Source organism: Gobio gobio (assembly GCF_949357685.1).
Source record: "Gobio gobio genome assembly, chromosome: 9".
NCBI classification, from domain to species: domain Eukaryota; kingdom Metazoa; phylum Chordata; class Actinopteri; order Cypriniformes; family Gobionidae; genus Gobio; species Gobio gobio.
Window position 1 is genome coordinate 43,456,810 of NC_137115.1, and position 24,656 is coordinate 43,481,465.

The following is a 24,656-nucleotide window of genomic DNA, read 5'->3' on the forward strand; positions in this document are numbered from 1 at the left end:
AACAGTTTTGCGTCCCATCTCATGTTTTTTCTCTCACCAAAGTTTTTACATTTTTCATACTTTATTGCTCATTGGTTTTCCTTGTTTTGCTCAGTTTAATCAAAAATCCAGCAGAGCGAGCAGACCTCAAGCAACTGATGGTAGGAGCAATCCTTTTCTGTCAGTCCTCATATACAGATATTTTCTATTGTAAGAATGCACCTCATACATCTAGTAATTATCTTTTCAGGTCCATGCCTTCATAAAGAACTCCGAAGCAGAGGAGGTTGACTTTGCTGGATGGCTATGCAGCACTATTGGGCTAAACCAGCCAGCAACTCCAACTCACAGTGTGGGAATGTGAGCAGCAACCATCTTTTTCTAAGCCAACCATTTAGTGTTTCTTCACACACATCTTCAGTTCCACCCTGAAGCTAACAACGGTCTCCTGAACCCACCCAGTCTTATTTTAGATGTTGTCTTGAGTATTAACAAGCATACTGCTGTAACAATGCATCAACTCTCCAATAGGGCACTTGAAATCTGTTGCGTCATATTGGTTAAATGCTTTAATCCATGAGACGGATATTACATTTTTTTGAACTACAAAATCAATGTCATTTTGATTGCAAAAGGCTGACACTACACTGCGCAGGAACTTGACTGCAAAGGATCCCCTCTGTCAACTTGTGATCATGATATCCTTTTTTACAATTTCAGCTATGGTGGTTACATTTCATTGTTATATTTTGTGTTCTGCTTTATTTCAATATGGTGAATGTGCAGTCTTTAACTCAAAGTGAGTAAAATCAGTCATTTAACTTAAACTTGTATATTAAAAGAGATTTATTTAACAAATGACGAATGTGGCAGTGCTTAAGTGGTATGCAGTGGATTAAAAAGGACAGATTTATTAATTTTCAACAGTTGTTTTATTTGAAAAGCATTCATGAACTCCATAGTCTGTTTAGATGAGCCCTAAGCTTGAGCCGGAGCAGCTGCAGGCTTCTTGGCTTTGGCCTTCTTCACAACCTTCTTCTTCTTGGATTTCAGCATCTTGGCCTTGACCTGCACAGAGTTCACAGGTTTAGAAATTGTTCAGCTAATGACCAGACAACTTGACTTGGTCATGAGGGTACTTACGTCAGGGTTGTGTGCCATGATCGCACGGCGACGTGCACTCTTGGCGTAGGGGTTGAGCTTCATCATCACTCTCAGATTCTTCAGAGGGTTCTTCTTGAACACTCTGCGATTAATCTTGCGGCTGCAATTTCAAAGAAACATTTTAATCGACTTGTACTGTTGACTCTAAGCCTTTGTGATTGAAACCAAGATGGCTCAGAACTTCCAATACAATCACTAGTCAGAAACACGGACCAGAAGTAGGACTCTCATCATTGCAATGATATGTTGGACGGTCAAAGTAACCAAAACTTACTTGACAGGACGAAGTGCCTTCTGGACTTCCTCACTCTTGATGATTCTGTTCAGATCTGTGTTGTTCATTTTGTGCATGGGCAAGCTGGAACATGACAAGGCAGTAAGTCCACAAGCTTATGTTCAAGATTTACAAATTTTAACACCACTATATGTTGACTCAGAACTTCTAATGTTATCATTGTGTTCATAAACACGGACAAAGTGAAAGCTCATCACTGTAGTACCAAGCACAACCAGAAAAGGATAAGACCGAAGGGTAAAGGAACTCACTTGTAGTCCACTTTAAGGGAGGAAGCCTTGCGCCAAGTGCCATAGAGGCCATCAAGCTTGCGGAAGGCACCCTCTGTCCAAATGCAAAAGCGTCCGACGTGTCCACCTGGAGCAAGCTTTAACAGGTCCAGTCTGCTTACGGACTGCAGTGTGACGCCTGAGAAAAGAAACCTTGTGGTTAATGATTTCACAACTATCCAGAGAAACAAAATCTCTTTCGTGTTTAAATAGAGTCAGAACTTCCACTAAGATCATAATATTCATAAACACGGACCATGAAGTGGAAATCATCATGTATAGTGTGTTCATGTGAAGCAAAAGTCCAATTCAAAAATCGCTTTGCGTACCAGGGATGTTTCTGAAAGCTCGTGTCACGCCGTTGTCTTCGTTGTAGATGATGCATGGACCTTTACGCTGGATACGTCTTCGGTTCCTCATCTTACCCTTACCGGCACGCATACGCTGAGAGGCATAAACCTGGAGACCAGAAATAAAAAAATCAAAAAGATTGAATTGTAGTAAGCCGCAACATTTTCAGTCAATATCAAGAGTTTGAGGGTATCGGTTTTTTTGTTTCGTTATGAACAAGCCTTAACTTTAATATATGCGAACTTGCTCAGACTCAATATTTCGTCAACCTTCCATGCCAGCATGAGACAGAAGGCAACTGTCGCTGTGCATAGAGTAAGACGCAAATTACACCATCACAGCAAGGGTTGAAAGATTTAATTGCGGTAAACTGCAATATTTTCAATCAATATCAAGAGTAGCTCACCTTCTTGATGTCATTCCATGCCTTAAGCTTCTTCAAGAGAAGCACAGCTTCCTTAGTCTTCTTGTATCCTTCAACTTTATCGTCAACGACAACTGGGACTTCAGGAATCTCCTCAATGCGGTGACCTGAAATATTTGGCATTTGTTAGAGGTCAGGGAAACCAAATAAAATAAAGATTAAGCATGGTAATCTTATTAATATTCTGTATTCATTACTGTTCTCAGCCTTCGAAAGGGAAAAACCAATAGTTTGATTTGGCCCTTCTGCAAACTGAGGTTTCTCTTGCACCGAATTAAGCAGAATGCCAATAAGGTGGCAACCCACATAGTATAAATACAGTGCCTAGAGGAACTGAGATTATATCGACCCAACTTGTAAAAAAAAAAAAATGAAAGCATTATGAAGCACTTGGTCACTCACCTTTGGCCATGACCAGGGCAGGCAGAGCAGAGGCAGCCAGGGCAGAGCAGATGGCGTAACGCTTCTGGTTTACATTGACCCTGCGGTGCCAACGGCGCCAAGTCTTTGTGGGGGCAAACATGCGGCCACCACGACACATCTACTGCGGAGTCAAGGGTCAACATTTCCCACTAAACCACTGTTCACACCAAAGCAAAAATGTCAACATCTTTCAGACCACCATACATATTTGCATGCTGTCAATGCAATTTTTTGAAGAGCTGTTCTCTGTGTACCATAGTGACTGCTGTATTTCTGCATTTCTACAAAGCGACCTACTATCAGAGTGAATTTACACATTCATTCAGCCCATCTATCGTTTTTGTTGTTGTGTGAACAGGCCGTAATACTTAAAGATATGGTAACTTGCTCAGTCTCAATATTCGTCAGCCTTCCACGCCAGCATGAGACAGCAGGCAACTGTCGCTGTGCGTAGAGTAGGACGCAAATTACACCATCACAGCAAGGGTTGCTTACAATCAATGATTTGATAAGTTGTTTAAGTAAATAGTGTGTTAGTTCAGGATACATTTCCGAAAGCACCCTGTCCGGACCGGTGGGTACCACCACCGCGTACACGGGGGATACGTGCCACAGCTCTTCCTGTGCCCCAGGACTCAGCACTGGTCTGGTGACCTGAAACACACCTTTTGGAGTTAAAGTCACATCATGCAAGAGTGAAATATTTCAAAAACGGACCAAGTCTCATCAGAACTTCCATCATAATCAGTTGTCAGAAACACGGACCGAAGTGGAATATCATCATTGAAGCAACATTTTTAACTCTGGGGATTTAAAACACTCACCGGCCTGTTCGCTTACAGCATAGGGCTGGCGCTTGTTCTTGCGCATGTTGGTGTGCACAAAGTTCACAACATCAGGGCGGATGGGAGCCCTGAATACTGCAGGCATAACCACATTTTTGCCGGTTGTCTCTCCTTTCTCGGAGTAGACCGAGACTAACGGTCGGGCACAAGCCTAAAACAAAAGAGACGTATTGTTAACTTCCATATATTTCTAGGTTTAAACATAATAGAACTTTGAATCTTGCTCAGACTTAATTTTCATCAATCTTCTATGCCAGCATGAGACAGTAGGCAACTGTCACTGATCACAGAGTAAGACGCAAATTACACCATCATTGCAAGAGCATAATTTTCTTAACAGGGGTAAATAAAGAAAGAAAATGTGAATTAGTGTATTAAAGTTATAGCTCAGCCGAAAAAATTGTTCCCTGATCTGCCATCATATACTTACCCTCAGGTAGATTGCTTGTGTTAATTATTTGTTACAACGAGAATGAATAAACGACAACCTGTCATTCTAAAGTGAACGATCCCTTCCACACTCGTCTAATTCACCCCAAATTTGAAGCTCTTGCGCTCAAACACAAGACTAGGCCACAACACCCTAGTTGTCATTTCCAACTATGTTTCTACGTGTTGTCAAGGATGTTACATTCTACTTAGATCACAAATTGTGTTTCTAAAGATAATAAATTAGTTTTTATTTAGAAGCACGTATGAATATTGGAATCAGCTGCCAAATCATGACTACACGTGTATACACGCCGCACTGAATCAAAATGGCTGCCGAGATACGCTGTAGGGCGAGCATATTAGCTACCGCCTAACATTTCACCCAAAAACACAACTCATGACCTACATGCACGTAAAACAATGCTATGCATAACATTTATTGAAAACACGGTCAGGTCCGGGGGAAAAAAGACCCATTGTGCTCACCATTTTAATAAGTTTTCACGGCTCGCCAGGAACCACGCTCCTAACTCGATGGCGGCCACGGAAGAAAAGGAAGAATGAAGCACTAAACCGGCACTTGCATATCCATCCGACACATGTCACTTCCGCCCAAGTCGGTGGTTTCATTATTTCAGCTTATTTAATTAATATGATCTGGATTTAATTATAAAATCATTTTCAATCATTTATCAATTTAATGAGAATTAATTGTAATAAGACAAATGCGATAAAATAATAAACGTGGCAGTATATGTATTGGCACTATTTTAGTGGACCCTGGCGGTTGTGTCACATGGAACTACTTTCTGTAATTAATTGAAATATTTATAAATGTTTGATTTTTTTTCGTATTTAATTAATTGCATTTTAGAATAAAATGATATAGATTTTTTTTGTTAAAAAATTGTTTTTGTTGTTGAAGATTCGTTCTTAACAATAATAGGCGTGGCAAAAGTACGTCTGCGTAGTGACGTACATTTGGCGCGCTGTAATCAAATATTTTGTGTCGTCTAAGTTTTTCATTCAAACGGGGAGAATTTGTTAAGTATCTCTTTGTTTTCAAACGAAGGGAATGGGATCCAAAATAGTCTCGGACGCCAACGCTTTTGTTAAATTTCTCAAGTGAGTAATTGTTATATTTTCTACTGCGATTGAACGTGAATAACTGGCAGGTCTGTCGTGTTTTCCTATGTACAGTAACGTTATATACGTAATTAATATGTTTACTTTAACTCATTTCTTTCTTTGGCCGTTTTAGGTTATGTCAAGATGAAAGTAAAGACAACTGCACGTATATGGTAAAATTAACGTAGATACAGATGTATAGAGAAGATGCTCAGCCATACGTGTTGAAAAGAAGTTGTTTGTTTGTTTTAGGATGATATTTCAGTACTGCTGGTGGAGAAGGAAGAGCTTTTACACAACATAATCGGTGGGAATCAGCCTGTCTTTGTCTGTGAGAAAGCAGTAAGTCAGTTTATGATTGTAGATTATGTGCTATTCTTATTTACAGTAAACATTACATAATTTTTGAACTTATTTCATGAAAAAGCAACCAAAGTGTGAAGCAGAATCAGCAGAAACTACAGCTGACACCAGTGTTGTTGAGGAGATACTTTATAAGGTGGAACCAGACCTGGGGCCTCAGCCTCTCTCTGTCATGAAAGCCAGGTGAAAGAAGCCATTGCAATATAATATGATTAAACAACTATTTTTATTAATTTTGTAGATTTTTTTTAAACTAGCTTTGTGATTATGAATAATCATAACTGACTTTCTTCAACCAGGCAGCTGCTGTCGTGGTACACCATGGCTCACAACCCCAACATGCCCCAGGTGGAAGTCCCAGGCACTCTGCACCCTCTCTGGGTCCGTTGTGACAAGTCAGACCCGTGTGCCACTGCCTGGCTTGGAGTAGAAACTGTCTACAGTGGGAACAAAACCATTGGTGTCAAACTGTATACAGTCTGCTGCAAAGGTAATAACACTCATTCATTACTAATGTATTACATTATGGATCCAATCCAGTAATTTCACCTGGAACCTTCTCTTATTTTCCCATTTCCAGCAGGTCCAGCAGATGAATCCTCTTTCACCACATTGGATGAGCTTAAACAAGAGCATCAGAATAGACACCATTCTTCTACTGTAAGAAATTTCTCCTATACTGTTGGTACCTCACTATTAAATATCTATTAAGCTTAATCTGATTTTTTTTTCAGGTGGCAACCAAAGGCTATGCACAGTTCAACATGTTTTGCTCTTTGAAAGAGGAGAGCATGATGTTTGAGTCTCAAAGCAGTGTAATAGCGAGTCTGACATGGAACAATGTGGAGAAAGTCTTGGAGTGTCCTCCCTTGTCTTCGAAAGCAACTCTGGTCAGTACCTATACCGCATTCATTTGCCTGTGACACTTAGTCAGTTAATCTGTTTTGTTTGTACTGTATATTGGGGTTACTTACTTATTTATTATTTTTTTTATACAGAATATCAAAGTCGCAGTTGGAGACATAAGAAGTCCATTGTATCAGACCCACAGAGAGATGGAGTTCCTTCTGGTAAGGAATTATTTTAATAAACTATTATAGCGTTTAGTAATTTTGTTATGTGATATGTCTCTTTTTTTTCTCAGTTTTTTTTATAAATATTTCTACTTGGGTTTAATTTAATTTAATTTCAGTTTTTAATTTTGGTATTTCAATTTTAAACTTATTTTAGTTGCCAAGGCAACATTTTTAATTTTCATTTAAGTGTTCCTTATTTCATATTTCATTTAAGTATAACTATATTCAAGTTTAATTTTGTCATCTAAAGGCCTGGGTATTAATTTTCTGTGTGTGCGCGAGCCTTTCAAAGTATACTCCTTTGGCCGTGAGCATGAAAAAGGCGAAAAAGCGTTTGGCATGTGCACACTAGTGGACTTTGTTTTCAAGCATTCACATCACTCAAATATATGCGCTGTTGTCTGCGGACACAAAAATTAGGCTGTGCCCAGACATCCATGGATCCTTCTCATGATGAAAATTACATCACACGAACGGTGTAAGGACCAACAGGGAATGTGGACGGCTGAATTGCAGTAGATTTATGTTTCACTCTAATATATAATATTATATTGTTTACTTAAGTGTGTATGTATATGTATGTATGTATGTAAATATTTATTGTATTAATTTAATGTCATTATTATGTTTATTTTAAAACACTTGACTAGGCTCTGGCAGAGGGTTTGAGAACAGGAGAAACTGAATGGTTGGAACCAATGGAGACTCAGTCTGCAGTGGACCTGACCAGATCACTCATAGAGGGTAAATACAGTGAGATTGATCTGTGATCTGCAATACATAGCTGCGATATGAATTCAGTGTCAGTCTTGCTTTTATAGTGTGTTTGAGGGAGATTTAATTATTATGTTTCCTTCTTATTTTAGAGCTTGAGAACCTTGCACATGGAGTACCAGGACACAATGCCAAAGTTTCTGAGGTAAATTTATAATATAATGAGGGTCGGATTTACCTCATATTGTGACATAGGCAAAATACGTTTTTGGGCCCCATCTGTATTTTTTTAATAATTTAAAACTGTGTTCTGGCATTATATATGCTCTCATATTGCATGTGTCATTATATTATTTACATTTTACCAAAATCAAACTTAATACTTTTCATTGTTTAAATATTTGCAAAACCAACAGATAGACATAATGGGTGAACAATTGTTATGATTCATGGAGAGAAAAAAAGACAAAATATGAGATGCAATACAATGTTTCTGCCCGACAGTGATGATATTTAAATTTGTATCATATTAGTAATTCTTGTAGTTTTAGCATTAGAGTGAAATATTAATAAATATGAAAAAAAGATTTCTTCTCATTGTAATTGGGCCCCCGTTGACGTGCAATCATTGGCACGTGCCTAGAATGCCTATGCATAAATCCGGCCCTGAATATAATCTAATATATATTAACATAATATTGACAGTTCTCAGTCATTCACTTTCATTATATTGAAGTGTAGCCCGATTATTGTTAAATATTTCACCTTTTGTTTTTCACTGAAGAAGAAAAGTCTGTTACATTTAATCTTTTGTAACAGAAGCAGAAAGCTAAGACAGATGCTACTGCAGCCTTCAGCTCGATGGTGATTGAGAGAGGAGATCTGGATTTTACAGAACAACTGTGGGAGAAGATGAGGAGGAGTAAATATTAACGTTGCAAATTTTCCCAAATACAGCAAAACAATTTCACTGTAACTAAATGTATTGCCATTTTTTTCCTCATAGGTGTAACTTCATATCAAGACATAACAGAGTGCCTGAAAATTGTTGTCAAAGCAGTGAAACTTGGTAAAATCAAACCATGGGTGTGTGCAACTCCATGTCTTCTGTTTAAATGTGTTAAATATATATATATTTTTCAGCATTAATATTTTAAAATGGTGTGAGGGTATTTTTTCCCCTTAGATTCACAAAGACAGCAGTAGCACTCTCAGTAAGCTGATCCTGCAGTCGTACCAGCAGCAGATAGACACCATGCCTCTCACTGGCCTCACACCCGCTAATATGCTCTTAGAGTTGGGCCTGGACAAGATCAGGAAAGACTTCATCAACTACCTTGTTGGTACATTAACTTTCAAATGTAGCCCTTCTTTGGTTTTTAGTTTATCTGCAAATTAGCTACATAAGCATTCATTTTTAGATGCTCTAATACTTTTAAAGAATTGATTCCGACTTTATTCTTTTTTTAGGAAAGGAACTTACAACTCTCAACTATTTGGTAGGAAACACGTTTGATTTTATTTCAAGGTTAAGGCGAATATGAGCATTATTATGGTGCTGGAGTGGTTTATGCATTTGATCTTTACTTTTCAGAGTTACTACTTGGCCACTGAGGTGGAGTTGCAGGAGCAGGTGATAAGAGTGAGGAAACTGTACCACCTGCTGGAGATCCTGGGCACCTGCAGTACTTTCCTCAGTCTTCCTCATGACCGCCTTTTCCTTTTCACTCAGTGAGCTTCCTGCCCTTTCCATGATTGATATATTAATCAAATGGCGATTCAAAATGTAGATAAATAATATATTATACAATTTTTCACCGGAAATTGTGGTTTATGATTTAGGGTGCACTATTTCCATCATAGAACACTGCAGATCCCTTGATTGCAATAAGGATGGTGCATTGCAAGAGATTAAAATGGAGAACAATAAAACTAATTTCAGTTGCTGGATCTTGGTAAATGTGTTCTAACCGTGATATTTGATGTCAGGTCCTGTTTGCAGTACTATAAAACATCCAACTATGATGAGGACCACATCTTCCAGTTGCAAATTAAGCCTGCCCTCATTAGCTACTTTTATGAAAAGTGAGTTGATGCTGCATTTTTTATGTGCTGTCATATTTTTTTCTGTATTAATTTCAGTGCTGGGGAGTAACTGATTATTATATGTAATCTAGATTATGTAATCAGATTCCAAAAATGAAATGCTTAATATAATTATTTGAAATAACTATTCAGAATACAGTTACATTTAGGGCTGCACGATTATGACAAAAATCCTTATTCCCTTGAAATTGTAATTGCGATTTATTATTTACGATTATCACAATTTACATTGATGTTTTGAATAGCTTTATACCAATGTATGAAGCAGCTGCATGCTATATTTTTATATGAAAATAAGATGAAAACATTCTTCCTGGAAACCTTTTATTGCTTTTCTATAGGATTAAGCCTCAAATGTAAACTATACATTGGTTTGATTTAGAATGTTATACTAAAACAAAAATTAAAACAATGCAAAAAAACACTTAACCTGTAGCAAAAGAAAAAAAACATGCAGCTTAAGCACACAGAGTAATGATAATTGTGGCATCCATAGCTGTAATCACGATAAGAAATTAAATTAATTGTGCAGCCCTAGTTACAATTTTTATTATTTAATGGCATTCATAAAATGCCAGTAAATTATTCAGAATTCATTCATTGATTCTCCCTTATTATTCTTTTTATCTGTATTAACGTTTCATAAATGTATGAACCCCCATCGGTTCCTTCCCAAAGTAATGTAATTCACATTGATAACAAAGAAATTCTATCTTTTTTCGTTGTATTTTTTTTATTTTTATCACTATGGTACAAGATCATGCATTCAAATCAATGTTATAACCAAGTGAGGTCAAAAGTAATCGAAATTTAGTCAGATTATATTACCTAAAATGTGTAATTATTAACTCCTTTTTATCATCTAATCTGTATTCCGTAATGGACTATGATTTGTAAGTAATCTACCCAGCACTGATTACTTTGCCACTTGATGTAGGATGTATTAAACAAACAGTATAATGACATTTATAAGTATGAATTAACGTTGGTTTATGTTATTTTCTCAGGGAGCAGCCATTCTCTTGGGGCATGGAGGTGTCCAGTGGACAGGGGTCTAAGGAAGTCAAGACAGCATTGTACCTCAGTGACAAGCCCCTAGTAGACCACATCAGTTTTGACTTAGGTGAAGTCACCGTCTTTTGTTGTTCAGTTTGTTGAAAATAAAAATAAATATGACATTTTAATTAATCTTGTCACACACATGCAGATGTGCCGCTGGATGAGTCTGTCAATGGAGAGTGTGAGAAGATATCTTACTACAGGACCATGGTGAGCTGTAGCCTCATCAGCTTCACTTAACACTGGTAAGACTCCATTTAATACAAATGTACTGACAGAAAAAAAGAAATCAAGTTCATATTCATTTTTTTTTAATGCAGTAGTTTTAATTTGTGGCACTTACTGTGTACAATACTGTTCAAAAGTTATGTTTTTGAAAGAAGAGTCTTATGCTCATCAAGGCTGCATTTATTTGAAAATACAGTGATAATGTGAAATATTATTACAATTTAAAATAACTATTTGTTTAATATATTTTAAAATGTCATGGCAAAGCTGAATTTTCAGCAGCCATTACTCCAGTCTTCAGTGTCACAGGACTCTTCTAATATGCTCATTGGTGCTCAAGAAACCTCTCAAGAAACATTTCTTATCATAGTTGAAAACAGTTGTGCTGGTTAATATTTTTGCGGAAACTGTTAATATTTTTTCTACCCCAAGGATTCTTTGATGAATAGAAAGTTCAAAAGAACAGCATTGATTTGAAATAGAAATCTTTTGTAACATTTATACATGTCTTTACGGTCACTTTTTTGATGAATCTAATGCATAAATCCGAAAAAAAATCAATTTCTTAAAAAATAAAAAAAAATCTTACACCAAACTTTTGAACGGTAGATGTTTAAGATTTCAAGAGGGTTGAAAGCAACTGGTTTAATCCACATAGAAATAATATTCATAACTGGATGACTGTTTGCCTATATCATTTAAAGGTACACTGTGTAACTTTGTTGTTCAAAATCCAGTGATTTTGAGTCAAAATCAATCCTTCCAAAACATGTTTTTATCTCACCCTGATTTACAAAAGGTAAGCCTATTATAATTGTTTATATTTTAGACCTGTCGGGATGTTTTTTTTGTGGGAAACTCGCCCGTGCGTGTCTTGTCATATTCGGAAATAAAGAAAAGTTGCTCCATCTACTTTGACGCGTGCATGGTGTGTAAGTGGCATAGGCTATTCACAACAACCGAGAAAGGTTTCCATGGAGCACGCTAAATCTTGAACCTCTGGGGAATCACCTGTTTAAAAAAACAGGAGAGTCTGCTGGCAAAAAGAGAACCTGACAGAGCTTGATATAAAACAAGAATCAACATTGGTTTGGCTTTTCGGAGATTATCTATTGTGAAGGGTCATTTCATTATGTGCTGTTGTAGCGTTGCGCTGGAATTTATTTTCAAGGAAGTTCTTTGTCTGTTATCAATCCTATTAACAGACAAAGAACTTCCTTGAAAATAAATTACAGTAACGTCTTCGGCTAGTCAGCTTGAGATCCTTTCCATCTAAACTGGTTATATATCTTATGCCTAGTACTGAATGTTTTATGGGCAGTAGTATAACCATATTCATCCGCACAGTAACACAGAGCCGAAGCACAACCAAAAAATGTTCTTCCACAAAATGCATGCAGTTTTGCTTTTTAACTGTTTACCTGACAAAAGTTACATAGTGTACCTTTTAAATTCTGCATAACATCAACGTCCCTGCCTGCAAAGACTATTAAATAAGAAACAAGGGCCAAATTCAGTTTTTTCCCCTTATAAAAAAAGTGAGCTAGTTGCGCTTGCGCAGCAGGAACATGAGAAAGACGGCGCTGATCAAAATGCAGAGGGTGCACACCGTGGGAACCACAACCTCAGTCACCATCTCCATGTGGCTGGTTAAAGGATCTGAAACAAATACACACAAATGTGTTTTTCAGGCCAAACATGTTAGCGTAGCCCAGTCATCACACTGCTTTTGCATAATGGAGCACTCAAAGGGTTAATATAGTTCTCTTCTAGCTGTTGTGTTTATGTGTGTGTGATGGCTTACCATGAATAAGTTTTAGAATATTGGCAGCCGTATTCCGCTGATCCTCTAATGAAGAGAGAGAAATAATCTTAAGGATGGCATCAGGGCACATTAACCCTTTGAGGGCCGCTGTGTAAGCTCACAGTAAAGCAGCACAATTCAGTCAACTGGGTTATAAGAAAAAGGACGTCATCCACATCAAGCATCCTACTGTGAAACTTATTAGTATACACTGGCGGTTTTTTGAAGATTATACAGGACATTTAGTTTGAAATAACAGAGAATTAGCAAAAGCAATATTTTAAAGTTTTGATTTTTTTGCTCCATAATAACCTCAGCAAAGCAAGCTCTGATTAAAGCAGCAGTGAGTTCACCAAAATGTATTGTTCCATATAGTCCATACACAAAAAACCTTCATTTTCTCCATCTAGAAACTGATTTTTCTGATAACCCATAAACCTTTAAAGACAGACCTACTGTGAGCAATGAGATTATTAATTAATGGTGCGAAAATATATTACCCAGGACTCTGTGAAAAAAACCAAAAAACAAATCTTCACCAATTAGAGAATTGAAACAAAAAGAACTCTTTAGCGCCACCCACTCCCATGAAGCACTGCGAATGATGTAATTGAGTCAATCTCCCTACGCTCTCAAACTACTTAAATATTTGTGTGTATATATACACAATCACCAGCCACTTTATTAGGTACACCTTGCTAGTACTGGGTTAGACTCGCTTTTGCCTTCAGAACTGGTTTAATTCTTTGTGGCATAGATTCAACAAGGTGCTGGAAACATTCTTCAGAGATTTTGGTCCAGCTCATTGTCATGTTCAAGAAACCAGTTTGAGATGATCTGAGGTTTGTGAGATGGCACGTTATCCTGCTGGAAGCAGTGATCAGAAGATGGCCACACTGTGGTGATTAAGGCATGGACATGGTCAGCAACAAGACTCAGGTAGGCTGTGGCATTTAAATGATGCTCAATTGGTACTGTGTGCCAAGAAAATATCCTCCACATCATTACACCACCACTAGCGGCCTGAACCGTTAATCCAAGGCTGGAAGGATTGATGGTTGTTTACGCCAAAATTTTGACCCTCTCATTTGAATGTCGCTGCAGAAGTCAATACTCATAAGACCAGGCAGCGTTTTTCTAATCTTCTATTGTCCAGTTTTGGTGAGCCTGTGTGAATTGTAGCCTCGGTTTCCTGTTCTTATCTGACAGGAGAGGCACCGGTGTGTTCTGCTTCAGTGTTTGGCATGTTGTGTGTTCAGAGATGCTCTTCTGCAGACCTCAGTTGTAACGAGTGGTTATTTGAGCTACTGTTGCCTCTCTATCAAGCTCAAACCAGACTGGCCATTCTCCTCTGACCGCTGGCATCAACAAGGTATTTTCGCCCACAGAACTGCCGCTCACTGGATATTTTCTCTTTTTCAGCCCATTCTCTGTAAACCCTAGAGATGCGTAAAAATCCCAGTAGATCAGCAGTTTCGGAAATAGTCAGACCAGCCTGTCTGGCACCAACAATAATGCTCAGTTTGAACTTCAGCTGATCGTCATTACCATGGCCCTGTCCCAAATGGCACACTTCATGTGCACTTTCGGTCTTGTGGATTCACAATGGCCGCTGCGTGCGCGTGTCCGTTAAGTCCATGAGACCGCAGGGTGTCCCACTTGTCATTTTAGGTCCCAAAAGGGTGCTCGCGAGGTCGATATGTGCCCTCGATGCACACTTCTGCCGAGCCTGCACTGGTGCGGGTTACGCAGCGGACTTCTTCCCGGCAGTCAAAGCGGCATTACGTCGTGAAAGTACGGACTCCGAGGAAGACCGTGAGGGTTTAGGGAGCCATTTGGGACAGGGCCACTGTCTACATGCCTAAATGCATTGAGTTGCTGCCATGTGATTGGCTGATTAGATATTTACGTTAACAAGCAGTTGAACAGGTGTACCTAATAAAGTGGCCGGTGAGTGTAGATTACATATGCATATTTTGCAATAAATGTAAAATATATGGTTTCTATATACATAATCAACATTTCCATGTAGTTAAAAGCTATTAAGTACATGGTCTTGTACCTTTTGTCTTTTCTGCCCTTTTGAATATTTTTTTTCTTTTCAAATTAACGATTTACCTCCATAGCAGGTTGGTTTGGTTCATGACTTATTACGCTTAAAACGAAGAATTAAAAAAAATAAAATAGAAAAGATTATTAAAGAATGGGAAAAAATACTTCCTGAACCAAGGACATTAAAAAGTGAGCAAGCACTGTTTCACTATAGAACATTCTAATGAGACAAGGTTTCTCAGTGTACTGCTCTTTAATGTATGTACTTCAATAGATGATCTGGCTTTTTTCTTTATGGGGGCATTAAATTAAGAATATACTATAGAGACATTTTAATATCATTCACTGAGGCTTGCAGGATATGGCCTCCGAAGATTTGAGCTATTTCAGCTTCTCAAGATTAGAGTAGGCCAAAACTGGAGTTGCTTAATGTACTTTTTATCCGACTACACCACCTAATCATTTTGAGGTTTTTTTTTTTTTACGACATTGTCGGAAGTTTGCCAAGCCAAAAAGAAAAGAACAAGTTTTTTCTATATGTAACCTAGTGTCTAAACTTCATCATGCACTGGCCAAACCTTTGGCATCTCTGCATGATCTTTATTTTCCTTGGATTTTCCATCTAGCTGGAGGGGCAAACAAAGAAAAATCCTGTTAGAGGTTTGAGCTCAGTTTCTGTTTCAGACCTCCCGAAAAGACTTTGTCGATCCATTCTCATGGTAAGCATACCGAGTCCCTATGGACACTAGTGGCTAAGTAGAAACTTTGTCGAACCACAAATGAGGTTAGCATAATAAAACAGTGGAGATCCAGATGAAGGCAAGGAATGTTCTCATGCACTGTTCAAGGGGAATTTGTACCCATTGAATTTGTTCTTGATTAAAGGCTACATGATGATTCCTTTTTAGTCTGTGATCAACAAATGGAATTTTTCCTTGTTTGCCCTGGTTCAACTAAATTAGAATCAATGATCCACTGACCTGCAGCCAGGAGCTGATTGCTGGTGGAGCAAGTCTCTGTAGCTTTCCTCTTCCAGTTCTCAACCTGCCGCCGCCGATGATGATGATGAAGAATCAGAGCATATGGTCATTGTCTCATTTAGTCATACTGTTCTCTTACAGATGGAGGTTTGCACAGATGGACACTCCTTTCAAGATTCTATTCTGATTCTACTCTAATCTGTCCTTTTATGTGGTATTTAACTTGTCTGTTTCATTCTGCTAATTACACCACCTTTAATACACAGATTATATATAAAATTGTTGTTTTGTATCATCCGAAAATAAACATTTGGAACATGTCCAAGGCAATGATTTGGAGTTTGTTCAATATAAGTAGACAGAAAAATAATTACGAAAAAACATGTATATGGTAATTACATTCTAATCTCGTCTTCCAAGACATTTTTGTTGGTAGATAACCAAATGAGGTTGTTGCCCTATTCTTCCTAAACACTACAGCTATTTAATTGGAAAATGTTCTCAGCCAATTTTTCATTGACTCTAAATAGCATGTTTCAGTACTAAAACAGATGCTCAAATCCAAAGTGTTACCACAAGATGGCTGTCAAACTCTGGAGCAGAAGCAGTTTGTTTAAAATGTCAATTAGCACTTTCCTTAAAAATAACTTATTATTTTAGATATATTATATATCTAATGTCTCCCTCCAAAGTTTTCTATGTGTATATATTTTTTAACTCTGTGTGTATATATATCTTTTTGTGTGTTTGTGATTTAGCTAGAGTCCTTGTAATGTATAAAACTGAATTTTTTTACATAGACATAATTGAAGACTTGAAATTTCTTCTCCTTATGTTTTATAAGGAGAAGAAATTGCAAGTCTTCAGAACTAGGTCATTATAACCTCCATTCTTTTCTTTTTAGTAACGTATAATGGACAGTTGAACAATATAGATGTTACCTCTCTTTGATTGGGAAATCCATTAGACTTAATGATGCGTTTGTAGAATTGAACAGAGGCCTTGGGGTAGCGAGGTTTATTTTTGTTCTTGAAGTCTACGTAGTATAGGCCGAACCTCTCTGAATAACCCTCATCCCACTCAAACTTGTCCAGCAGGGACCAGGCGGTATAGCCCTTCACATTCACCCCATCCCTGATAGCTGCAAGATAACAAGAAATTAAATACAATGATAATGTGTAAAATTTGTGACGATTCTGTCAATCATTTATGACTGACTTTCTTCTGGAAAACACAAAAGATATTTTGAAAAAAAAAAAAAAACTTTTTTTGTCCATAAAATGAAAGTCAGTGGGGTCCAAAATTGTTTTGAACCCCTTTGACTTTCATTATATGGACAAAAACAGTTGAAACATTCTTCAAAATATCTTCTTTTGTGTTCCTCTGACGAAAGAAAGCCACACTGGTTTGGAACAACATGAGGGTAAGTAAATGATGACACAATTTCAATTTTTGATTTCTTTAAGGTAGGAAGTCCATCCATTCATTGATTAGTTACCTTTGAGCATCTCATTGATGTAATCCTTGTAATACTGTATCCTCCAGTCGTCACACAGTTCTGTGCACATCATCTTCTCTGAGACCCCGTTCTCAGTGATGAAGATCATGGGGTTCCCATATTGAGTCTTTAGAAAGTCAAAGAGCTCAAGTCAAGAGTTAGATTATACACACACATTTTCTTGTAGTATTCTTGACATGGTACGGTCACAAAGACATTAGTAATAAAGATATATTTATGATTGAAATGAAAACCAGTGGCTTTTGTGCGACGGTCTTTGTGCACCTTTATAAAGTTGAGCAGACGGCGAAAGCCCCAAGGAACCGCGTAGAGCCACTCCGAACCAGGATCAGGCCAACGTGGGTCGACCAGCTCCGCTATATCCCGATCTAGGAAGAAGGTGGTGCCACGGTTGGAAGGGAAGCTCTTTTGGGTGATGTACCGTGTCGTGAAGTGTCCCACGCCTAGGAAGTCACAGGTTCCTTTGATGTAACTCTTCTCCTGAGAGGAAAAGGTGGGAAGACGAGACGTTCCCAAGCCCTGCTGTGTGCTTTTCCTCCCTTGGATACAAAATTGGCATTAATATGCTGAATTGTGCTTGACCTCACATATTCATCCAACATCTTTGAAGAAGTACCTATGAAATCCTTCATCACTTGAGGATAATCTCCATGGAAGATGGGTGTAGCAAACCAGCCAATATAAAACTGCACATATCTCTCTGCAGCCTCGATGTCTTTCTGGTTAGTGATGTCCACAGGTTCTCCCCAGTCCCCGGACAGTGAAATACCAACCATACCTAGAGAAGAAAGCAGCCAAAGGTTTCAGAGGGGGTCATTTTTGATAAACTAACAGACATTTGTAAGCTCATACCTCTTTGTTTGCTTCGCCACTGAGAATCGTAAGTGTGCCAAACCTTAGCATGTGCCTGTTAGTAAACCAACACAAACAGTATTGCTTATATCTCCATTATCAAATACTAGGGTACAAAATTCTGTCACGGGATAGATGTTACCTTAATGATGTGGTGAGCTGCTTTGTAGGCCCCAGTGCCCCTGAGCTTCAGTCCTGGAGCATGTTCTCCAGTTTCATATCCTTCCACTGCCACTGACTGACACGCAACGTGCACATTACTAAGCATATCCTTTTCACATTTATTTAATTTGCTGGTATTAAGTAATACTAATTAGATAGAGTGAGCATACCCATGGGTTATTAAAAGTTATCCAGTATTTCACACGGTCCCCATATCGTTCAAAGCAAAGGTTAGCAAAATCATTGAAATAATGAATCATGCTGACGTTCTGCCATCCGCCATATTTCTCTTGCAAAACCTGTCCAAATGTACAGACAAAATAATACAACTTTCCAAAAATGTTACCAGACAAATCCATTATTAAATCAGGCATGCAGTGGATCGGTTACATTTAATTCATTAAATGTGTATATTTTTACTTGCCAAATCTTGACAGATATTGTTGAAAGATGTGCCATAAATGAAAAATGAATTAAATTGAGTTACAGGGTTAAATACTGTATTTACGTTTCGCAACTGAAAACGTATTTGAGGACAGACGAGAACAGAAAGGTGTGGTCACACACATACATTTTCTCAAATTTGCGTTTTGTAGTTTACACAGAGACGAAAATTTTATCGTTTTCAAAAACGTGCACTTTGAAACCCATATTCAAAAGTTTGCAGTTTCAGGCCCCCCAAAACGCAGAGGCGTCGCTGGGCACCGCATTTTGAGGGGGCCCCCGAGGGCTGATCATTTAAACAACCAGAAATAGTAATATAGCTACACATGCAGCGACATCTCTGCATCCCCCTTTGTGGGGCCCCCTCTCTCGTTACGCTGGTAATGCTTTCGCTTGAAATGTTTAGGCCTACTTTCAAACTAACAAATTAAAATAGAAAAAAAAATATTCTGTGCTTATGTAATCCGTATGAAAAGTGCATTTCTCTCTAAAGGCGCGTCCATATGGGGGGCAGTGTTGTCAACTTCATCTCTCCAGCCGACACTGACTCAGAAAATACTAGTTTAATAATAAACAAATAAAATGTCTCCTTGTTTTTTCCCCCGACACATTTATAATCATTACTTTTGCCGGTGCTTTTCGCAAGCTTTAAGAATGTGCGCCGCTTCCATGCACCCAGTATATATTTAAGCAGAGCTAAAATGTGCGATTAAATTAATGACTAGTCCACTAGAAAAATCTTTAGTCGGGGACAGCCCTAATCAACACATTTACTTCGTAGCCATTATTTAATTAGTAGGCCTATCCCTCTCTTCTTAATCAAATTAGTTTGCGTTAACGGCGAGTTATACACTAATAAAATAAAGATTAACTTATAACGATAACCATATATTTCTATATGCGAAGAATGGATTTTTCCTGTTACCACCACAAAGCACCGTTTTTAAGGTGACAATTGGTTATCAATATGAAGCTTGTACTGTATTTAGAAGATATTGTATTGTATCTTACATTACGAAGATAAAGACTGACATTTTGTTAATTAAACAAAAAACTTAAATGTTATAAAAATTTAACTTGTTTTTTTTGTTAGATGTATTTTGACTACTTTTTGTATGTTGTAAAATTAGATAACGAATATATATTAACATAAAATGTGGAGTCGCCCATGAAATCTAATCGAAAAATGGTAAATGTGACCGTATCTTAAACAACCATTTTACGTTTACACAACAACGGTGTACTAAAAATTGAAAAGTTGTGTTCAACTATGACAACATTGTCAAAATGATCCCCTTTCACACGGATCGGCGAAAACGACTAAAAATGCTGTATTATGCTGCAGGCCAGTAGTTGGCGATGTCACTTTGTAAAGAAACACTATGCGCTTATAGATTGAACACGTAATATGCATGCGCATGACATCACTGCTTTTACAAATTAATGTTTTTGTAGTTTACAGCCCAAAATATGAAGCCCAAAAAAGTGCATCCATTCATTATAAAAGTAATCGACATGGCTCCGGCGGGTTAATAGAGAACTTCTGAAGCGATGCGTTTGTGTTAGAAAAATCCATATTTAACACATTATAAAGCTTCCGCCAGACCGCCTTCCGTATTCAACTTACGGAGAAAGTGTAACGCCTCTCGCAGTTCAAAACACTTTTGCTACGTCCAACACTTTTTTTGTAAGAAGGCCTTTATTAACCCCCCGGAGCCGTGTGGATTACTTTTATAATGGATCCCATTCACTGCCATTAAAATGCTTGGATTAGCCAGGACATTTTTTAATATAACTCAGATTGTATTTGTATAAAAGAAGAATGTCATATACACCTAGGATGGCCTGAGGGTGAGTAAATCATGGGGTAATTTTCATTTTTTGGTGAACTATCCCACAATCAAAAAATGTCAACAACACTATAGAGCCCATTGAACAGAAGATGCATAAATAAATATACAATTTAAGATCTATTCATTAAAACGTTATTGAGAGGTTAAACAAATCATACAATATGATATTAACACAATATTAATAGTGGATATATGCAGGAGTACACACCTGTGGCAGGTCCCAGTGATACAGGGTCACAATGGGAGTGATCCTATTTTCAAGCAGCTCATCAATAAGAACATCATAATACTTCAGTCCTTTCTCATTCACATGGTCAGCTGCAAAACACACAGAAGTGAAAGTCAAATTTAATGTGCATTTATTGATACCTAATGTCATACCGGGAGCCAGCAGTACAGAGACTTACACCTAATACCAGTTGGCATGATCCTGGGCCAGGAGATGGAGAACCGATAATGATTCAGATTCAGCTCTTTCATCAACAAAATGTCATCCTATATGAGAAAATGAAGCGAAATGTTGTTGCGTTTCACAGCTGGGACATTTCGTAGGCAATCAGCGTGACAAGAACTAACATGGGCACCTTGTTTTTGTAGTATCCTTCACATGAAGAGTCTCCAGTATCATTCAAGAACGTCTTTCCCTTCTTATGAGTGAACACATCCCAGATGCTCAGTCCTTTCCCATCTCTGTCCCAGGCTCCTTCTGTCTGATAGGCTGAACTGCCGGCGCCCCACGAAAATCCTGACAAATCAAGCGACATTCTTTCACATCGAGACTAATTTAAAGTGCTATTAACTTTTATTATTGATATCCATGAAAATCTGTTGGTTTCCCAAGAGCCTTTGTGGCTGAGAAAAAGGGATACGCATGCTAGTTTTGGGGTCATACCATTTGGAAAAGTGCCATAATAGAAGGAGTCGTGTTTGTTCGCTGACCAGTCGTAGTCCTCAGCCGCAGACAGACACAACACCAGCACAAGCACATGACACGCTCGTCCAACGCGGTGTGGCAGCATCATATTCCAGCGCTCAACTCTGACTCTCATCAGCACCACACTCTCCTGATCTGAGAGGCAGTTACCCTTTCACAAGACATGATTCAATGACTCACTCTGACTAGAAACAATGTCTTTTGCCTAGTAACCAATTATCAAAACCTTTTTCTAACATCTAGTCAAATTCTCACACTCATACTCTTGATTTGAACATACCTCTCACAGAATCTGCATTTATCCCTGATGCCTTTAAAATCGATGAAAACTATCCAACATCCAACTCTGTTACTAGTCAGCCTGGGTGGCAAAACACTGTGCTGGACTAAAGGTGGTCTCATGACCTCAATGTAGACCGATAAGCCTTCCTATTGAGGGTCAATGGACTGTGATCACATTTTGCACCGGTGGACAGATCTCTTACAAATGAGGGTTTCACTCTGTAAGCAAAGTTAATGTTGGAGAGGCTGATACTCTTGTGTTTACTATAACAATGACAACATATGGTGGGGTAAACTGACCCAAAATATTACACAGCAGGTATCTAGGATCTTATTCTGAATACAAATATTATTGACATGGATTTATAGGGATAGTTCACCCAAAAGTGAAATTTCTGTCATTAATTACTCACCCTTATGTTGTTCATCTTCGGAACACAAATGGATATCTTTTTGATGAAATCTGAGAGCTTTCCAACCCCTCCATAGACAGCTACGCAACTGACACTTTGACGCTTCAAAAAGAGATCTTAAAACTAGTTCATATGAATTGAGCCGTTTACTCAAAATTTTCTGAAGAGACTCGATCACTTTATATGATGAACAGATTGAATTTAGTCTTTTATTCACATTTAAACATTTGATCAGCAATTATATAAACAGAAGCTCAACCAAACCTGCTTGGCGTGTAAGAACAAACCTCTTTCTGAAGCTCAAATGTGCTGCGTAACACAAGAATGAACCTCATTGGTTCTCGCACGGCAAACGAACATGCTTAAGCTTCCGTTTACCACAACTAATTTGTGAGTTGATGAATGTTTAGAAGTGAATACAAGCCTAAATTCAATCTGTTCATCATATAAAGTGATTGAATCTCTTCAGAAAATGTTGCACTAAACCGCTCAATTCATATGGGTTACTTTTACAATCTCTTTATGAACTTTTCAAGCGTCAAAGTGTCAGTTGCGTTGCTGTCTACACTCACCTAAAGGATTATTAGGAACACCTGTTCAATTTCTCATTAATGCAATTATCTAATCAACCAATAACATGGCAGTTGCTTCAATGCATTTAGGGGTGTGGTCCTGGTCAAGACAATCTCCTGAACTCCAAACTGAATGTCAGAATGGGAAAGAAAGGTGATTTAAGCAATTTTGAGCGTGGTATGGTTGTTGGTGCCAGAAAAACATCCAGTATGCGGCAGTCCTGTGGGCGAAAATGCCTTGTTGATGCTAGAGGTCAGAGGAGAATAGGCCGACTGATTCAAGCTGATAGAAGAGCAACTTTGACTAAAATAACCACTCGTTACAACCAAGGTATGCAGCAAAGCATTTGTGAAGCCACAACACGCACAACCTTGAGGCGGATGGGCTACAACAGCAGAAGACCCCACCGGGTACCACTCATCTCCACTACAAATAGGAAAAAGAGGCTACAATTTGCACAAGCTCACCAAAATTGAACAGTTGAAGACTGGAAAAATGTTGCCTGGTCTGATGAGTCTCGATTTCTGTTGAGACATTCAGATGGTAGAGTCAGAATTTGGCGTAAACAGAATGAGAACATGAATCCATCATGCCTTGCTACCACTGTGCAGGCTGGTGGTGGTGTTATGGTGTGGGGGATGTTTTCTTGGCACACTTTAGGCCCCTTAGTGCCAATTGGGCATCGTTTAAATGCCACGGTCTACCTGAGCATTGTTTCTGACCATGTCCATCCCTTTATGACCACCATGTACCCATCCTCTGATGGCTACTTCCAGCAGGATAATGCACCATGTCACAAAGTTCGAATCATTTCAAATTGGTTTCTTGAACATGACAATGAGTTCACTGTACTAAAATGGCCCCCACAGTCACCAGATCTCAACCCAATAGAGCATCTTTGGGATGTGGTGGAACGGGAGCTTCGTGCCCTGGATGTCCATCCCACAAATCTCCATCAACTGCAAGATGCTATCCTATCAATATGGGCCAACATTTCTAAAGAATGCTTCCAGCACCTTGTTGAATCAATGCCACGTAGAATTAAGGCAGTTCTGAAGGCGAAAGGGGGTCAAACACAGTATTAGTATGGTGTTCCTAATAATCCTTTAGGTGAGTGTATGGAGAGGAGAGAAAGCTCTCAGATTTCATCAAAAAGATCTTCATTTGTGTTCCAATGAGTAATTAGAGGGTGAGTAATTAATGACAGAATTTTCTTTTTTGTGTGAACAATCCCTCTAATTTGTATTTTCCATTGAAAATGTGTGCAATCATTTGTGTGCGAGTATGTATATATATATATATATATATATATATATATATATATATATATATATATATACAGTATATATATATATATATATACACACACACACACACACACACACACACTATATTTCCGAAAGTTTTGGGACGCCTGCCTTTACATGCACATGAACTTTAATGACATCCCATTCTTAATCCGTGGGGTTTAATAGTGAGTTGGCCCACCCTTTGCAGCTATAACAGCTTCAACTCTTCTGGGAAGGCTTTCCACAAGGTTTAGGAGTGTGTTTATGGGAATTTTTGACCATTCTTCTAGAAGTGCATTTGTGAGGTCAGGCACTGATGTTAGACGAGAAGGCCTGACTCACAGTCTCCGCTCTAATTCATCCCAAAGGTGTTCTATCAGGTTGAGGTCAGGACTCTGTGCAGGCCAGTCAAGTTCCTCCACACCAAACTCACGCATCCATGTCTTTATGGACCTTGCTTTGTGCACTGGTGGGCAGTCATGTTGGAACAGGAAGGGGCCATCCCCAAACTGTTCCCACAAAGTTAGGAGCCTGAAATTGTCCAAAATGTCTTGGTATGCTGAAGCATTAGGAGTTCCTTTCACTGGAACAAAGGGGCAAAGGCCAACCTATCAAAAGCAACCCCACATCATAATCCCCCCTC

General features: G+C 38.4%; 4 protein-coding genes across 4 annotated transcripts in view; 2 read left to right on the forward strand and 2 right to left on the reverse strand.

The window, feature by feature from the left end:
• The window catches only part of map2k1 (mitogen-activated protein kinase kinase 1), a 16,748-nt gene extending 15,845 nt beyond the window's left edge, over positions 1–903 (forward strand). Inside the window, exons 11-13 of the mRNA XM_079825322.1 lie at positions 95–140; positions 230–339; positions 615–903. Of these exons, the coding sequence (XP_079681448.1) occupies positions 95–140; positions 230–339; positions 615–642 (184 nt within the window). The 3' untranslated portion in view covers positions 643–903. The remainder of the gene's footprint in view (positions 1–94; positions 141–229; positions 340–614) is intronic.
• On the reverse strand, positions 889–4,779 carry rpl4 (ribosomal protein L4). The gene is made up of 10 exons (XM_079825323.1): positions 4,669–4,779; positions 3,730–3,901; positions 3,453–3,559; positions 2,885–3,023; positions 2,465–2,589; positions 2,037–2,166; positions 1,690–1,846; positions 1,418–1,501; positions 1,123–1,243; positions 889–1,047 (listed from the first exon to the last, which is right to left on the reverse strand). The coding sequence occupies exons 1-10, from the start codon at positions 4,669–4,671 to the stop codon at positions 958–960; spliced, it is 1,128 nt and encodes a 375-aa protein (XP_079681449.1). The 5' UTR covers positions 4,672–4,779; the 3' UTR covers positions 889–957.
• Positions 4,780–5,143: 364 nt separating this feature from the next.
• On the forward strand, positions 5,144–16,012 carry zwilch (zwilch kinetochore protein). Its single transcript, XM_079825396.1, has 19 exons — positions 5,144–5,307; positions 5,444–5,483; positions 5,563–5,652; positions 5,738–5,856; positions 5,973–6,163; positions 6,254–6,333; positions 6,408–6,563; positions 6,672–6,743; positions 7,400–7,493; positions 7,616–7,668; positions 8,283–8,385; positions 8,470–8,549; positions 8,650–8,806; positions 8,934–8,962; positions 9,058–9,194; positions 9,453–9,548; positions 10,577–10,692; positions 10,777–10,873; positions 15,834–16,012. Exons 1-18 carry the CDS (start codon positions 5,258–5,260, stop codon positions 10,866–10,868), a joined length of 1,755 nt encoding a protein of 584 aa, XP_079681522.1. The 5' UTR covers positions 5,144–5,257; the 3' UTR covers positions 10,869–10,873; positions 15,834–16,012.
• On the reverse strand, positions 12,400–21,544 carry lctlb (lactase-like b; the record flags this gene model as incomplete). The annotated part of the gene is made up of 14 exons (XM_079825397.1): positions 12,400–12,515; positions 12,661–12,705; positions 15,693–15,756; positions 16,634–16,833; positions 17,191–17,317; positions 17,476–17,750; positions 17,828–17,989; positions 18,064–18,118; positions 18,206–18,301; positions 18,396–18,524; positions 20,731–20,840; positions 20,930–21,017; positions 21,107–21,267; positions 21,415–21,544. The coding sequence occupies 14 exons, from the start codon at positions 21,542–21,544 to the stop codon at positions 12,400–12,402; spliced, it is 1,758 nt and encodes a 585-aa protein (XP_079681523.1).
• Between the last annotated feature and the right edge of the window lie 3,112 nt (positions 21,545–24,656).